The sequence below is a fragment of the Schistocerca nitens genome, chromosome 3, assembly GCF_023898315.1.
Source record: "Schistocerca nitens isolate TAMUIC-IGC-003100 chromosome 3, iqSchNite1.1, whole genome shotgun sequence".
Taxonomy (NCBI): Eukaryota; Metazoa; Arthropoda; class Insecta; order Orthoptera; family Acrididae; genus Schistocerca; species Schistocerca nitens.
In genome coordinates, this window is record NC_064616.1 from 208268280 (window position 1) to 208285446 (window position 17167).

The following is a 17167-nucleotide window of genomic DNA, read 5'->3' on the forward strand; positions in this document are numbered from 1 at the left end:
CTCTTCATGGAGAATTTTGAGGTTATTGCCATAGATACTGAGCCATTGAAGCCGAAATTTTTCTTTCGATACGTTGACGACACGTTCGTCATTTGGCCACACGGGCGCGAGAAACTAGACGAGTGTTTAGAACACCTCAGTGGCATCAACGGTAAGATCCAGTTCACCATGGAGGTGGAAAAAGATAATGCATTACACTTCCTCGACGTCCTTGTCCACCGTAAACGAAGTGGGTGTCTTGGCCACAGCGTCTACAGAAAACCCACCCACACAGACCTGTACCTGCAGGCCACCAGCCATCATCATCCAGCACAGAAGCGCACAGTATACAAACATTGATGCATCGTGCAAGAGTAATATCAGACGACGATAACCTGCCCCACGAACGGAGCCACGTACGCAAGGTTTTCAGGAATAACGGCTACAGCGCCCATCAAGTGAAAGAAGTGATTTCTGGGAAATATCAGAATAACACCACCGACGAAGAACAGGAAAAGAAACTTGCTTTGCTGCCATTCTGTGGCTCTGTGTCGGGCAAGATAAGCCGCCTGTTGAAAAGACGCAAGATCAAATCAATCTTCAGGCCTCCAACGAAAATCCGTCAATTACTGAGACCAGTTAAAGATTCAGTAGGTCTCAGAACACCTGGAGTCTACGAAATATCTTGTGAGTGTGGCCAGAAGTACATCGGACAAACAATGCGCACTGTGGAACAACGCAGGAAAGAACATGAGAGGTATTATCGCCTACGCTATCTAGAGAAATCTGCGTTAGCTGAGCATGCATTAGAAACCGGTCACCACATAAAATTTGACGATACCTCTGTGGTGCCTCGCACTAACGGCTTCTGGGACAGTTTAATAAAGGAAGTTATTGAAATAAAACTTACCGCAAACACCCCGAATAGAGATGGTGGCTTACAGCTCAGTGCTGCGTGGGATCCAGCGATCGCGCGGTTGAAGAAGGCACATCGAACGCCGACTCAAAACATGCCCATATATGGCGATGTCACGCGCACCAGTGACGTCACAGCCGGCAGCTAACGTATATAAGGGCGCACCAACAGCCCACTGGCAGTCATAACACTTGACAATGGCCAAGGAGTACTTGGCCGAAAGCTCGTGTAGTTTTAAGCAATTGACGCGGTTGGAAACCCGAGAACATAAAATACATTCCAATACGGACTAAAACTAAAAAATGTTGCCGCCAGTGAAACTGGCACCCGCGCCATGCGATTGTTGGCTGAGTTGAGCGGCAGCATCTATCTCGCTCTTGCATGTCACTCGCTCTGTCTTCTCCACGCTGCCCGTGCTGCCACCATCACCCGCGCGTTTTGAATGTAATGAATATAGGTAGGTAGTGGGTACGTCTAATCAATTTATCGTTTGCTCTGTTTGCAAAAGTAGGACATTTTTGCACTGGCTGGGGACAACGGGACAGGCAGCCTGAAAGCGGGACTATCACGCCCAAGGCGGGGTCACGTTAAGTATACCCACGAAAATAGCAATTGCATGGATACTGTCGTAGTCTTGCTGTACGCAGTTATGTTATGCATCCTCCACTCCTTTTCTGTAAATTTTCTTGAGTCGTAAGTGGTTAAAAAGGAACTTTTTCTTTATCTGAAAGGTCTTAACTGTCTTCATACATTCTTTGAACATTATAACAACACATTTTAATTTATCTACCTCAGGTATATGCAACATCTTTCCTTTAGGAGTTTATTCCCTGCCTTGTGATCTGCCTACAGGATTCTTCTTTGGGATTATTGGGGATGTGTCTTCAAATTCCAATCTCAAGTTCTGGAATGGACATTCAAATGAGCACTGGCCCCAAATTTATGCAGTTTTCTGCTGCGAGTTTACATCTGACAGTGCTGCTCTATATATTTAGTCTCTCTTACTTGTATTGTATTGTATGTTAACTTGGGACCTAGAAACGACGGAGAGGCTCCTTCCTCGCCGCAGCTGCAGTGGTCCACAACTCCACGACGACTACCGCAGTCCACTTCACCCCTCCGTCGCCCCGCACCGAACCCAGGGTTATTGTGCGGTTCGGCCCCCGGTGGACCTCCCAGGGAACTTCTCACACCAGATGAGTGTAACCCCTATGTTTGCATGGTAGAGTAATGGTGGTGTACGTGTACATGGAGAACTTGTTTGCGCAGCAATCGCCGGCATAGTGTAACTGAGGTGGAATAAGGGGAACCCAACCGCATTCGCCGAGGCACATGTAAAACTGCCTAAAAACCATCCACAGACTGGCCGGTTCACCGGACCTCGACTCAAATCTGCTGGGCGGATTCGTGCCGGGGTCCAGGCGCTCCTTCCCGCCCGGAAAGCCGTGCGTTAGACCACACGTCCAACCGGGCGGGTCTCTCCTTTACTTAATAAACATTCTACTGAATGAGTAACTCGAATGCCAAGTGCTTGGTTTCAGTTACTCATTTACCCTTGCTCTACATACTTTGGGATGAACAAGAGCATCACCTTTTCTGTATTATTGTCCTTGGAGATTGCTATGTAGACATTTTTTCTTCCTTTATGTGACTGTAAACTTCTTTTTGTGATCTTTTTCTAATCAGTAATTTTTTGCGGTAGCTTAAACGTATTTTTTTACAGGAATCTGTAAAAACTGCCATAGCCTCAGAAGAGAGAGAAGATTTGTGACACATGCTGTGATACTTCTTAAAGTATGGAATGGAGAGAAATATAAACATTATTATCATATGAGAGCAGACAGACATGAAACCAACAAACCATACACAATGAAAAAGAAATTGATGTCAAATCAAAACCCCTCCACCTGCATTACAGATTTTAAAATTATTAAACTGACAATGGAAGCACCCACAAGTTTAGGCAACAACTGTAAACCACATGATACTCAGTAATTAACTTTTAGCAATAACATTCAATTCATGTGTAAATATAGTAAGTACTTGATTGATAACTCATTGGCTCCAGTATAAATGAATAATTTTCTGGAAGTTGTAGAATTTTCCCTTTGGAAGCCTATAGTAAGCAGCATTTCTTTATTAGTGTATCGTTTCATTACAGGTGAGGTTTTTCAGCTTGCTATACCACACATATAGTATCATTCATTACAGTCTTTCACTCTTTTTCTACTCCAATCTTCTCGATGTTTACAGAATACAAAAATAGAAAAAGACAAAATATCAATTCAATGAGTAACATATTAGTACTGATTATGTATTATTGTATTAGGAACCCAGAAAATAATGTTCTCAAATTAGTATAAGAACAATACTTTTACAAGATAAGGGGCTGTATAGTCATCATTCAGAACTTCATTACATTTATTTTGAGTGTATGATTATCCATCTTACTCTTCCTTCTTGCCAACAGATATGAGTCACAACATTGATTAAAATGAAACGTGAAATTTATTATTCAAATGAGCATGACAAAAATGTACATAGCACAGGATAAAATGTTTTGTACTCTTAACAATGCATGGAAGTCTTCACATAACACTTTTACATCTGATGTTCAAATAAAAACTCATTCACAGAGCACATTAATCAACAACACACATGTGCAGTCTATCTTTCATAACTTCAAAAATACATGGTTACATAGCACCTGTAGTTTCCAGTTTTGTATTCAGAAAACTACACATGGGACACTAATTATTCATCATCAGTATTTACATTGTGTCTCAATCATATTAAAGTCTCTCTTTTATGCAATATTTACAGTATTCTATTTCAACATAGACTTCAGTGCAAGTAAATGAACACTTAGAAAGAAAAATGTCTGATCATATTCTACAGACACATATCTGATACTTCTATGTCCAATCCCACAAACATTGTCAACGGGCTAATGAAATGCCATCAAGGTTGGCCCAGAATCTGCTGCTTGTGTAACAGCTCAATAATAATTTTCTGTTGTGACTGTTATGGTACACATCATATCTCGTCAGAATCCTACTTTATTCTTGTGAGTATTAGGTGCAAAAATGCCTCACAGCATGGTTTTTGGCCATAAATAATTACAGCCATTTCACTTCATGTATTAGCTGTTGCAGCTGCCTGTTGAAGAATTATTTGTCCTCTGTTTTTCAACTGTGCTCATCCTTCTGAAGAGAAAAATTAAACAAATACAATTAAATAGTTCAGCATGATCTAACTAAAGTATACATCATTATAATTAAATCATTCTGTTATGATTTTCAGTAATATATTAGACTAATTAAAAATAAAATCTATCTGCTTCAACTAATGGTTACTCTATTACAGCTTATATTTGATGTTATGTTTTATTTGTGATAGTGCTTATTTTATTTCAGTCTGTTAATACTAACTGATTGTTCAGTGTTTACTTATATGCATTCCTGTATTCCTGAAAAACTTTCTGCTCTGTAGAATTGTGATACATGCTTATGGAAGCATGAATGTATAATGCACGACACACATTGAAAACTGTAGCAAAAGGAGAAAGATCCTGACCTGATGTTCTTCAAATCTGAAGCTATAAAATTTTGATACAAACTAAATTACTCCTTCCACTGACCACTTTCATTCAGTTTGGTCCGACTCTCCCCTCAGGTCACTAATGTATCTGTATCAGACATCTTTTACATGCTCTAACATGTTTAGAGGCCTGATGGAGAAATTATCACTTACTTTTCACTGTCACAATCATATAATATCACACACACCTCCCTTACAGTTTTATGGTGGTTAGGAATGCCATTGACTATCATACTTGCTGGATATCCACATGTGGTACAGTTGCAAATCAGTGTCAAATTACTGTAATCACATTGCACATTAGCTTTTGGGTGCATCTTGTAAAACATCATGGAAGAAAGATGAGTGAAAAATGAGGGGTATCTGCAGAGTGTTCATAAACAGTCACTTTGCATTTCTTGCAATTTCAGAGTTAACGATGATACCATGGTAACTGAAACCAAAACAGCATCAGCTACATGGTGAAAAAGGGTATTCCATTTATGTGCATTAACCGAGTTCATCTGAATACAATGTAATAAACTCACTTCATCTGAAGATAATGTAATAAACTCACAAGAAGACATGAGATCTAAGGAATAAGAGAAATACTGTTTAGTCAGAGCTGGCAAAACCCCACGAGAAGAGAAAATCATTTTTCCAATGCGCAAGCAGGAATTAAGAATTATTTTATGGGAGGCAACCCAACTGTAACATATTTCTTACTTTTTTTGAAGAGACTTCCATAAGGGAAATCTGCATTTGACTGGCCAGTGAGAGGATGAATTTAGAGAATATTTTTCTAGACAAAGTAGTTCAGAAGGAAGAAGGTAGAATAAAGCTAGAGGTCTTCAAGAACTAGATAGATACTTTGAGGCGGAAATGTACACCTCATGCCAGAATGCCATAAGAAGTACCTGGGTTTGATTTATCACAATAGTGGGGATTTTTAGTTAGTGAAAGGCCTGGAAAAGGCTGCACTCAGCCTTATAAAGACAACTGCAGAGATATTCAAAGAAGATGTAGTGACTTTAGTTTTCAAAAACTGGCATCACTTGTCTAGAGACCAATGTGGTAACCACATACTCCACAAGTACAAAATAGGGGAGAGTGCATCATGAAGATGATATGCAAGTTGGTGTGGCAATTACTAAAACAATGGTGTTTTTTGCTGTGACAGAATCTTTTCATGAAATTTCAATCACCAACTCTCTACATCTACATCCATACTCTGAAAACCACCACAAAATGCATGGCGGAGGGTACATCCCATTGTACCAGTTATTAGAGTTTCTTCCCATTACATTCATGTATGGAGCACAGAAAGAATGATTGTTTGAATGCCACTGTGTGTGCTGTAATTATTCTAATCCCAAGTGAGCATTACATATGGAGTTGTAGTATATTCCTAGAGTCGTCATTGAAAGCCAGTTCTTGAAACTACGTTAATAGGATTTCTTGGGATAGTTTACATCTGTCTTCAGGAGTCTGCCAATTCAGTGTCTACAGCATCACTGGAACATTCTGCCACAGGTTAAACAAACTTGTGATCATTTGTGTTGCCCTTCTCTGTATACGTTTAATGTCCCCATTTGATCCTATTTGGTACGTGTTTCACACACTTGAGAAGGGTTCTAGAATGGGTCACACAAGTGATTTTTAAGCAATTTCCTTTATAGACTGACTGCACTTCCCCAGTATTCTACCAATAAAATGAAGTCTACCACTAGCTTTACTCACAACTGAGCCTATTTGATCATTCCATTTCATATCCCAACAAAGTGTTACACCCATTGATATTATAATCATAGAATACAATGACTTTTTGTTTTGTTTTGTGAGGTTCACAGTTCTACATTTCTGAACATTTAAAGCAAGTTGCCAGTCTTTTCACCACTTTGAAATCAAGCCAAGATCTGACTGAATATTTATGCAGCTTCTTTTGGGCAATACTTCATTACAGATAACTGCATCACCTGCAAAAAGTCTGAGATTACTGTTGATATTGTCCACAAGGTTGTTAATATACGAGGGTGGTTCAGAAAGTAACCTCCGATTGGTCACAGTGCGGGTTGTGGGGGGAGTAGCGACGCCATCTGTGCGTTCACGCAGTCAACAGGTCAGTCGGCATCAAGCCGTGGTCGAGTGAACGTCGTACCTGCGCTAGTTTAGTTTTTGTGGCAGTTTGAAATGTGTGCTGCAATAGAAAACCCCGCCAAATGTGAAGTGCGTGCTGTCATAAGTTTTTTTACAGCCAAAGGATATTCTGCAGCAGCTATTCATCGTGGGCTTTGTGCCGTGTACGGACGAAGAGTTATGAGTGAAGGAGTTGTCCGTGAATGGGTACGTTTATTTAAAAGTGGACGAGAAAACGTTCATGATGAAGAGAGGAGTGGTAGACCATCATTGGTGACTGATGAACTCGTTCAGACAGTTGATGCAAAAGTTCGTGAAAATCGACGTTTCTCAATGTCGGAGTTGTCTACTGGTTTTCCACAGATTTCTAAGACTCTCTTGTACGAGATAGTGACAGCAAGATTGGGTTACCGTAAGTTCTGTGCACGATGGGTGCCCAAAATTCTTACCGACCACCACAAAACTCAAAGAATGGCCTCTGCATTAGACTTTCTGTCACGTTATGAGGACGAAGGAGAACCATTGTTAAACAGAATCGTGACCGGTGACGAAACCTGGATTAAGTACGTGAACCCTGAGACAAAAGAACAATCAAAGATGTGGGCACATTGAAATTCGCCTACCAAACCAAGAAAAGCCTCGCAAGATTTTTCTGCCAGAAAACTGATGGCAACGGTGTTTTGGGATGCCAAAGGGGTGTTGTTGGTTGAATTCATGGAACGTGGTACGACCATTAATCAAGACGTGTACTGTGAAACAATAAAAAAGTTACGACGGGCTATACAGAACAAACGCCGTGGTATGCTGACTTCCGGTATCGTTTTTTTTGCACGATAACGCCCGTCCTCACTCTGCTCGCAGAAGAACGGCCCTTCTTGAGTCCTTCAAGTGGGACGTTATCAACCATCCACCTTACAGCCCAGACCTGGCGCCAAGTGATTATCACCTCTTCATGCATTTGAAGAAATGGCTTGGGTCACAGCGGTTTGATGACGACGAAGAGCTCAAAGATACGGTCACAGGCTGGCTCCAGGCACAAGCGGGTGATTTTTATGCAGAAGGAATTTGAAAGCTTGTGAAGAGATACGATAAGTGCCTCAATCGCTATGGAGACTATGTAGAAAAATAGTGCAAAGATGTAGTTGTAAGATGTATATATTAAAATATTTTTATTTAACTTGGTGTATTTTTTTAAATCAACCGGAGGTTACTTTCTGAACGGCCCTCGTACAACATGAACAGCAAGGCTCCCAGTACACTTACCTAGGACACACCCGAACTTACTTCTACATCTGATAATGACTCTCCAACCAAGATAACATGCTGTGTCTTCCCTATCAAAAGGTCTTCAATCCAGTCACAAATTACACTTGATACCTCATATGGTCAAACTTTTAACAACAAACATGTGTGTGTTACTGAATCAAATGCTTTTTGGAAATCAAGAAATACTGCATCTACCTGACTGCCTTTATCCAGATTTTTAACTATGTCATGTGATAAAATTGCGAGTTGAGTTTCACATGATCGATGTTTTTGGAAGCCATGCTGGTTGGGATGGAGGTCATTCTGTTCAAGATACCTCATTATGTACCAGCTCAGAATATTTTCTAAGATTCTACAACAAATCAATGTCAAGAATATTGGAAAGTAGTTTTGTGGATCACTTCTACTACCCTTCTTGTAGAAGGGTGTTACCTGTCCTTTCTTCCAAATACTGGGCATGGTTTTCTGTTTGAGGGATTTATGATAGCTTATAGTTAGAAAACGGACTAACTCAGCTGCAAATTCAATATAGAATTTGATAGACATTCCATTGGGCCCTGGAGCTTGGTTCAGTTTTAATGATTTCAGCTGTTTTTCAACACCACTGACACTAATACTGATTTCACTCATGTTTTCAGTGGTACAAGGATTAAATTGGGGCAGTTCTCCTGGACTTTCCTTTGTAAAGGAACATTTGGAAACACAGCTAAGCATTTCAGCTTTTCCTTTGCTATTTTCAGTTTCAGTTCCTGTCTCATTTGCTAGGGACTGGACACTAAATTTGGTGCCACTAAAAGCCTTTACATAACACCAGAATTTTTTTTAGTTTTGCAAAAGATAATTTGACAATCTTCTGCTGCAAAGGTCACTGATGGCTTAACACACTGCCCTATTGACAGTCAAATGCATTTCATTCAGTATCTCTATATCTACAGTCCTATGTTTTGTTTTACACCTGTTATGTCATAGTCTCTGTTTCTTTAGACATTTCTTTATGGTGACAGTATACCCATGGAAGGTCCCTCCCATTATGATCTGTTCTACTGGCTAAATATATATTCAGTGCATGGTCAACTATTCTTTTAAACTTGAGCCATAGTTCTTCTACATGCTCCTACCCTATGCTGAAAGTTTCAAGTTCTGTATTGAGATATGACACTACTGATTTTTTATTTAGTTTACTGAATGTATAGGAAAAGACAGATTCCTACTAATCATAAAGAAGACACATCAAGTTGCAGACAGGCATGATTAAAAGACACTCACATATAGCTTTTGGCCACAGCCTTCATCAGTAAACGACCGTCAACTCCAGCATCTTGGGCTAGAATGCCGGCCCGAGATGCTGGAGTTGGCGGTCATGTGTGCGTGAGATGTGCTTTCTCGTGAGTGTGCGGTTGTGTGTGTGTGTGTGTGTGTGTGTGTGTGTGTGTGTGTGTGAAAGCTGTTTATGTGTCTCTCTTAACTGATGAAGGCTGTGGTCGAAAGCTATATGTGAGTGTCTTTTAATTATGCCTGTCTGCAACTTGACATTTCTTCTTTATAATAAGTAGCAATCTGTCTTTTCCTACATTGTTGATAGTCCTACCTTGAGTTTCCATTGTTTGATTTGCAAACACATATATCTTTCTGCTTGTTTTAGTTGGGCTTTGTACTTTGGTAATCATTGTTGCCACAACTGTGTCTTGATCACTGATAGCAGTTTCAGTATGGATGTCCTCAAAGAGGTCAGGTCTGTTTGTTGCTATTAGATCCACTATATTTCCATCATGAGTGTAGTTCTGAATTATCTGTTCTAGGTAGTTTTCAGAGAAGACATTTAGTAATATTTCACAGGAGGTCTTATCACGTCCACCACTAACAATTCTATAATTTTTCCATTTCATTGTTGGATGATTAAAGTCTCCACCAAGGATTACAGTGTGATTGGGGAACTTAGGTACAAGTGAATTGAAGTTTTTTCTAAGGTTTTTGGTTACTTCAGAATATGACTCATGAGCCATAGAAGGACCCAGTTACAATTTTATGCCCACCCTGATACTGAGTCTTGCTCAAACAATCTCACATGCAGCTTCAGTTTCTATCTCGGTGGATTTGAGTTTCTTGTGTAATGTGAAAAAAGTTTTTGTTGCAAATTCTTCAGCAGTTGACCCTAGGCTTTTCATAATTTCGCCTATGGAAAGCATTTCTTTAGACCTGACACTGATACTTCTGAGTTTCCTACAGCTATCATTACCTGGATTGGATGGAGAGTCACCTAATCTAAAAAGCCCTTGTGTGCACACCACACACAGTTAGCTACTTGGATAGCAGCCTCTGATGTGAAGTGCACACCTGACCCATTTAGGGGCACCCTACAGTTCTCAGCTCTATGGTGCAAGTCCAGGAAGTCACAGCCTAGCTTGTCACAGAACCTTCAAAGTCTTTGGTACAGTCCTTCCACTCGACTCAGAATGAAAGTGCCATGATTAGTTCTACCTTCTCTGCCAGTCACTGGAAGGATCGAAATATGACCTCAGAGCCCAGACAACAGGTGTCATTTGCTCCAATGTGCACCACACTCTGCAGTTGCTTGCACCCTGTTCCATCAGTGGCTGCCGAAACAGCCTCTTAGAGACACTGAATGAGGCCACCACATACTGAGTGCACCTGGTGTCTTTTCCTGTCCATTGCTGACATTTCCCTAAGGCGTGCTATCATTTTCCATAGTTTGAACTTCTGACAATTAATAGACCCCTACCAATTTGCATTTGCCCCCTCTTGAAACTAGACAAAACAGGTTTCCCCAAAACAGGTGAAGTGAGTCCCACTGGCTGAGGTTCAGTTTCACTGAAAGACAGCACCTGGTTAGCGGGATTTGGTATAACACACAGAGTCTGCCCTGCTCCCAGTCCACATTGTACAGAATTCCTGGATCTGCCATTGAAATGCCATTCAGAGTCAATTGAATGAATAATGACCAATCATGCATATCCTGCAGAGGAGATGGGATCCACAGGAGAGGATAGTAGTTGAGGTAACTTTGGCACCCGTATCACAGGTGTATGACCCTCAGGAGCTCTTCCAACAAACTGATTCGCAGCAGATTCTAATTATTTGACAGTAGTCAGGGCTATTCCCACCTACCTACAAATGCCAACCAACTCATCTTGTGTTTGAGAGCAGCATTCACAGTGGGGCTGCATTGTGGCTGGTACAATGTATTACATGACAGTGAACAAATAACTTCAAACTAAGCCTGCTGATTATCTTTTGTATCAGTTCAGCTAAAAAAAAATTACTAATTCTGTATGAGAATTGAAGCAAATAAGATTTCTATTAAGGCAACAGAAAAATCTGCAGTATAAATTACTAATTTCTTAAAACTTTTTTTGGTTAATTATAGTTATTTAGCAAACTTGAAAATAGAGTTAATTTATGATAAATCCAGATAATACACACTCCTCCTTAAGGGAAAACTAGATGTAACACTTTGTTATAAAATCTGATACAGTTACTAAATCACAATCACCAATTTACTACAAATTTGATTATGCACAGGACAATGGTAAATTCTGAAAATTCTCCTCTGGATACAAAAATATTTTGTTGCTGCACACCTACATAGGGAGGAATGACCATTGTCATAAAATAAGAGAAATAAGAGCACACACAGAAAGATTTAATTGCCTGTTTTTCCCGTGCACTGTTTGAGTCTGGAACAGTAGAGAAATAGCTTGAAGGTGATCCAATGAACCCTTTGCCAGGCACTTAATTGTGAACTGCAGAGTAGTCATTTAGATGTAGACAAACTAACAGTCAGTGAAACCTTTCTCAGAAGATGATGCCACAGTTGGTCAGCAGCCTATAGTTCATGAATCCTAATGAAGTTTACATTACCAATCAAAGCAACAAAAATTAGTAAATTCTGTACAGAAGGATAGTGATTTCAGCATGTAATGCAGATTAATGACATTCATAGCAAATGATTTTCAGAAGAAGACAACAACATACCACACAAGCAAAAGTATAATCGTTTGAAAAAAAAAAGAAAAAAACCATATCCATGTTGGTGCACTACATTTTGTTGTTCTTGTCCATTCTGATACGTAAATACACCCAACTACATTAAATAAACTTACAATTGGGGATTGGTTATATAAGGGTATCTGGTGGTCTTTCACAACTATTCAGCTCAAAACAATGTGGATTTTTCATTATCATTATGAAACCATGCAACATTGGACTTGTATTCTGCAAGTTTTTATTTCCTGTTTGATCATTATGATTAAGGTTTTCATTACTTCCCCTCATTTGTTTAAGACAAAGTGCTGGAATGGTTCATTCAAAAAGGTCTCAACAAATTTCATGCCCATCTTTGTCCAACTTGACTAGTGCTGTGTCTTTAAAAACTCCTGTTTCAACAGGACATTAAAGGGCAAACTTCACATCCTTTCTCCAAACATCTGATATAATATAATGCACGTAATTTAACAATCACAGGCACAACCTGCCACCAAATGGTACACAAAAGAAGGAGAAGAAGTTATCAAATGTGCTGAAATTAAAAATGAACAGTGAAATATCAGTAATGGAAGTCTGATAATTATAATAGTATTCACATTTGTTTACATCTACATTTTGTAACATATCACTGAGAGGAATATCTATGCACTACAGTGAAAAGACACAATTTCAAACTGTGTTAGTTGTTGCATCATGGAACACTTAAAAACTTATGAAAAGATGGAAGTTTATCTTTAATAAACTACTGCATGCAATGACTTCTCTATATTAGTCAAGATGATTAACTGATTTGAGTCCCAACGGGACAGGCAAATTATCTCATTATTACCAGTGAGGCAGCCTTCCTTAAGTAACCACTTTATCCTCTGGAGGATTCTCCCTGGGTATCAGTTTGTAAAAGGAACGAGAGAAATGAAGATCAGGGTTTACCTTCCATTGGCAGTGACATTGTTAGAGATGGGGCACAAACTTGGACAGAGTAAGGATGGCAAAGGGAAATGATTGTCACCTTTTTTCAAAGAAATGAACTTTGTATTACCTTTGATCCATTTAACGAAAACATGGTTGGTTTGTTGATTGGGGGAGGGAACCAAATGGTGATGACATCAGTCCCATCTGATTAGGGAAGGATGGGAAGGAAGTAAACTGTGCCCTTTCAAATGAACCATGCTGGCATTTGCCTGAAGAGATTTAGGGAAATCACGGAAAACTTAAATCAGGATGGCTGGACATGGATTTGAACCATCATCCTCCTAAATGCAAGTCCAGTGTGCTAACCACTGTGCCACCTTGCTTGGTAATAGAAAACCTACATCTGGGTGGCTAGACAGGAATTTAAACTACACTTCTCAGTAATATGAGTCCAGTGCCCTAACGGCTGTGCCATCTCATGCAGTGGAGTGAGAAGCATCTACTTATTCAACAGTGTAAATGCACACAATGCTTAATAATCAGAATTAAGTTTTTAAATGCATTGTACTTAATGAAAATAAAGCAACTTGCATTGGAATTCTCCCTTTACTCAGTAACCACTATACTTGCTATCTGTTCTAGCTATACCTGCCCAAAAATAGTATAATGATCCCTTGGTGCTGTTTTATCCTTATGGGATAATTTGCTTTGACTTGTATTAAGTGCCTTCTATTATTAAATTTGACAGCATCTTAAGGATGTCTTGCTATGATAACTTTTTAAACTTCCATTCACTTTTTTATACAAGGTATTTCAGAAATACTTTTGCTTTTACAAACTTTTCATGCTGCTTTTTTCACACTAAAACAATAAATCTATGTACTTATGAGCAAAAGTCCTATTTTTAGGGTTATAAATGAATGTATACATATTGAGGTAAGATCTGCAAATGATGACTGTAAGTAATGATGAAAATTAATTTTGTTATATAATTGGCTGATATTATCTACAGAACTGAATCCACTGCTGCAGACAGTGTATTCTGGATGGCTTGGTAGCACTGGCAGATTTAAGTTAACATATGAGATGGAAGCATATGAGTCTGTCCACTGGATCCACATGTTCACTCAGCAAGTCTAAAACGATGGAGGCGATGCTTGTTTGGTAAAGTCCATAAGCACCATTGCATGATTAGACAGGCCAGATTGGTACCCAGTACATGCTTTCACTTGCAGGGAGATACATAATAAAATATAGGCTGAGATAATGTAGGAACGCTTTTAGAGGAGACCTTCATTGTCGAGTGAATGTTTTAGTATCAAAAAGGGGGTGTTATGGAACTGTAACGAAATAGGCTACCAAATAATATGATTGGTAAGATAAAGATTATGAGCTGGCCAGTCAGTTGGATGCACACACCCAAACCAGTTTGGTAGAATGTGTGGAAGACATGGATGCTATGCCCTGTGTGTATCATTTCAATGACTGCTGAGAGGTTGCACACAACATTGCTAGTGCATTTAAGCTCCACCAGCAGTCACAAGGACTACTACTTCTGGGGCACAGCATGGACATCGTACAGTGGCTGTAGCACTGACAGTCTGATCTTCACCTGGTATGAACAAGCACTAAAATATTCCTGTAAAAGTCCACCTGCTTTGTTCCATTTGTCTTTGAGTAGTAACAAAAACACATGAAAAACAAGCATGAGAGACTTATTAATACAGTTGGCATTTCATTGTATTCTTTTTTATGAAAATGTATGATGGAAGGTTAATTATTGTTTCATAATGGTGTTTTATAAAGGAAAAGATAAATCAAAAGGCATGGCCCCAGAACAGAGTATTTTGTGAAAATGAAAGCAAATGTGTCGATTGATCGTTCAGTCAGTTCTCGCTACAATATACACTCCTGGAAATTGAAATAAGAACACCGTGAATTCATTGTCCCAGGAAGGGGAAACTTTATTGACACATTCCTGGGGTCAGATACATCACATGATCACACTGACAGAACCACAGGCACATAGACACAGGCAACAGAGCATGCACAATGTCGGCACTAGTACAGTGTATATCCACCTTTCGCAGCAATGCAGGCTGCTATTCTCCCATGGAGACGATTGTAGAGATGCTGGATGTAGTCCTGTGGAACGGCTTGCCATGCCATTTCCACCTGGCACCTCAGTTGGACCAGCGTTCGTTCTGGACGTGCAGACCGCGTGAGACGACGCTTCATCCAGTCCCAAACATGCTCAATGGGGGACAGATTCGGAGATCTTGCTGGCCAGGGTAGTTGACTTACACCTTCTAGAGCACGTTGGGTGGCACGGGATACATGCGGACGTGAAAATGTCCTGTTGGAACAGCAAGTTCCCTTGCCGGTCTAGGAATGGTAGAACGATGGGTTCGATGACGGTTTGGATGTACCGTGCACTATTCAGTGTCCCCTCGACGATCACCAGTGGTGTACGGCCAGTGTAGGAGATCGCTCCCCACACCATGATGCCGGGTGTTGGCCCTGTGTGCCTCGGTCGTATGCAGTCCTGATTGTGGCGCTCACCTGCACGGCGCCAAACACGCATACGACCATCATTGGCACCAAGGCAGAAGCGACTCTCATCGCTGAAGACGACACGTCTCCATTCGTCCCTCCATTCATGCCTGTCGCGACACCACTGGAGGCGGGCCGCACGATGTTGGGGCGTGAGCGGAAGACGGCCTAACGGTGTGCGGGACCGCAGCCCAGCTTCATGGAGACGGTTGCGAATGGTCCTCGCCGATACCCCAGGAGCAACAGTGTCCCTAATTTGCTGGGAAGTGGCGGTGCGGTCCCCTACGGCACTGCGTAGGATCATACGGTCTTGGCGTGCATCCGTGCGTCACTGCGGTCCGGTCCCAGGTCGACGAGCACGTGCACCTTCCGCCGACCACTGGCGACAACATCGATGTACTGTGGAGACCTCACGCCCCACGTGTTGAGCAATTCAGCGGTACGTCCACCCGGCCTCCCGCATGCCCACTATACGCCCTCGCTCAAAGTCCGTCAACTGCACATACGGTTCACGTCCACGCTGTCGCGGCATGCTACCAGTGTTAAAGACTGCGATGGAGCTCCGTATGCCACGGCAAACTGGCTGACACTGACGGTGGCGGTGCACAAATGCTGCGCAGCTAGCGCCATTCGACGGCCAACACCGCGGTTCCTGGTGTGTCCGCTGTGCCGTGCGTGTGATCATTGCTTGTACAGCCCTCTCGCAGTGTCCGGAGCAAGTATGGTGGGTCTGACACACCGGTGTCAATGTGTTCTTTTTTCCATTTCCAGGAGTGTATTATAGGCTGGTATATTGTGAATGAAACACACATGATGAGTGCAATGTTCACAAACTGGTTTTCAGCTGTTATTCCATCATCGGGAACAAACATAAATATGTGGTGCAGTGAAATTTTTGTAGGATCAAAGATTTTAAACTAGTGCATCCAAAGGGTATCTCTATTACCAAAGATCAAACTTATTAATATCATATTTAGGAATCAAATGAAAGGAATCATTTCAGTGAAAATGATATGTAAGATTATTTAACTCAGATAAAATATGTGACACATTAACTAATGAGCTGTATAACAAATTACAACAAAAATTGTTCTTAGAAGAAAATAAATTGAACAATAATTTTTGGTATGAACTGATTAACATGGTTTCTGGATGTAGTTTACTCATTTTATCCATAGGTAACGTGTTAATAGTGTCATAAACAGTTGTGACTCAGTAGTTGTATAATCATGGATATTTAAGTCTGTCTTTTGGTCCATTAACTAGCAGCAATTTTCAGTGCATGTAAGTTGTGGAAGAAATATAGGTACAGAAATAAAAGATACATACCTTGAATTATCTTCACCCTCTGCAAGAGTTCCTGGCAAGGGTCGATCAGCAGTTTCAGGCAGCAGCAAGACACAGAGACCCCCAACTACAGCACACACACCCAATAATCCCATTGGGACACGATCATCCATTTCAGACTGGAAGATGATTCAAAGCTTTTTTTATTAATGAATCCCATAATGAGGACAGCTTCCATTAATCATTGTAAAGATTTAATATAAACACTGCAGTTACTTGAAAATAAATTGTAAATTAGCTCTACTGACAAGTAAAACACAAAACAGATTTCACCCTTCTTCATGGGATGGACATGTATCAGAACTATTACGAGGTATTTTCTTGTTTTCATTTCTGCAGCTGATCATCCAATGCAGTATAACAACAAAGTGACAGAAGTGGTGAAGCACACACATTGAATGTGTTGAACAAATCAAAAATACTGAATGGTATTCAAACAAGGAAAGGAGTTAAAGTAGTCACTCACAGTGTATT

General features: G+C 40.5%; 1 protein-coding gene across 3 annotated transcripts in view; it reads right to left on the reverse strand.

Annotated features, from left to right (window-relative positions):
* Positions 1–3384: 3384 nt before the first annotated feature.
* The window catches only part of LOC126248160 (organic cation transporter protein), a 518934-nt gene continuing 505151 nt past the window's right edge, over positions 3385–17167 (reverse strand). For all 3 annotated transcript variants that reach the window (XM_049948906.1, XM_049948908.1, XM_049948907.1), the window contains exons 11-12: positions 16676–16812; positions 3385–4101 (exon numbers count right to left, since the gene is read on the reverse strand). In XM_049948906.1, coding sequence (XP_049804863.1) covers positions 4038–4101; positions 16676–16812 — 201 coding nt within the window. In that variant the 3' untranslated portion in view covers positions 3385–4037. The remainder of the gene's footprint in view (positions 4102–16675; positions 16813–17167) is intronic.